The following is a 1,349-nucleotide window of genomic DNA, read 5'->3' as shown; positions in this document are numbered from 1 at the left end:
CATCCTTTAGTATTGCTAAGTGTAGTGGATCATTTTACTCGTCTTGGAAAAATTGGTAATCAAAAAAGAGTAGTAGGAGTGCTACTTGGTTCATGGCAACAAAATAAAGTACTTGATATTTCAAATAGTTTTGCTTTACCATTTGATGAAGATGATAAAGATAAATCTGTATGGTTCTTGGACCATGATTATCTTGAAAATATGTATGGTATGTTTAAAAAAGTAAATGCTCGTGAAAAGGTTGTTGGATGGTATCATACTGGTCCTAAACTACATCAAAATGATATAGCTGTCAATGAGCTTGTACGACAATATTGTGTAAATAATACTTCAGTATTAGTAATTGTTGATGTGAAACCTAAAGATGTTGGTATACCTACTGAAGCTTATAGAGTTGTTGAGCAGATTCATGATGATGGATCACCTCCATCTAAAACATTAGAGCATATAGCTAGTGAAATTGGAGCTGAAGAAGCAGAAGAAGTTGGTGTCGAACATTTATTAAGAGATATAAAAGATTCTACCAGTGGTTCTCTCAGTCAACGTGTAGCTAATATTATATTTGGTGCTAGAGGCTTGTATAAGCAAATGGTTGATATAAAAGATTATTTACAACAAGTAGTTGATGGAAAGTTACCTGTGAATCATCAAATTATTTATCAATTACAAGAGATATTCAATTTACTACCAGATGTCGATAAAGAAACATTAGTAGCTGCCATGCATGTTAAGGTGAATGATCATATGCTTGCTGTTTACTTGGCTACAATGATAAGGACAATTATTGCTTTACACAACTTAATCAACAATAAAATTGCAAATAGTGATGATGAAAAAAAGCAACTGAGAGAACCTGAAGAAAAGAAAGAAGATGTAGGCAAAAAAAAGGAAATTAAAGCAAAGTAATTGTTATTTCTACTAAAATTTTGTAAATATATTGCAATAAAATGAATGTCATTTCTAATTGAAAATCCGAAATCAATAATAACATTTGTAACAATTACCATGAAATTTTTTATTTTTTTCAAACTCTATTTTTAAATCTTTAAATGTTGTCTTATATTTTTGATTTCGTATAGTATCAAGTTAAAAAATAAATTATTCTATGTTTATTTAATGCAAACTAATTACTCTACTAAACTATTTAATAATCATTATTTTTTTAATATAATAAAATTAATTTAAAAATGTTCCATATTTTTAGTTGTAATTTTTTTAATATTTAAATATCAAGTAATAGTTATCTGAGTGTGTATTAATTATGAAATAAGTTTTTCTTGTGTTCTTAAAAATAACTACAATTAATTTTTGATATGGAGTATTAAAACCAGACACATTTTTTGCTGGTT

At 27.4% G+C, this 1,349-nt stretch overlaps 1 protein-coding gene across 1 annotated transcript; it reads left to right on the top strand.

Moving 5' to 3' along the window:
- Positions 1-6: 6 nt before the first annotated feature.
- On the top strand, positions 7-1,197 carry LOC126909946 (26S proteasome non-ATPase regulatory subunit 7-like; the record flags this gene model as incomplete). Its single annotated transcript, XM_050692352.1, has 1 exon — positions 7-1,197. A coding segment is annotated over one exon (900 nt), but the record flags the coding sequence as incomplete, so codon positions are not given.
- Between the last annotated feature and the right edge of the window lie 152 nt (positions 1,198-1,349).

This window comes from Daktulosphaira vitifoliae, unplaced genomic scaffold, assembly GCF_025091365.1.
Source record: "Daktulosphaira vitifoliae isolate Bord-2020 unplaced genomic scaffold, ASM2509136v1 Scaffold_2463, whole genome shotgun sequence".
NCBI classification, from domain to species: domain Eukaryota; kingdom Metazoa; phylum Arthropoda; class Insecta; order Hemiptera; family Phylloxeridae; genus Daktulosphaira; species Daktulosphaira vitifoliae.
The sequence above is the reverse complement of the archived record's forward strand: the minus strand, read 5'-3'. Positions and strand labels throughout refer to the sequence as shown.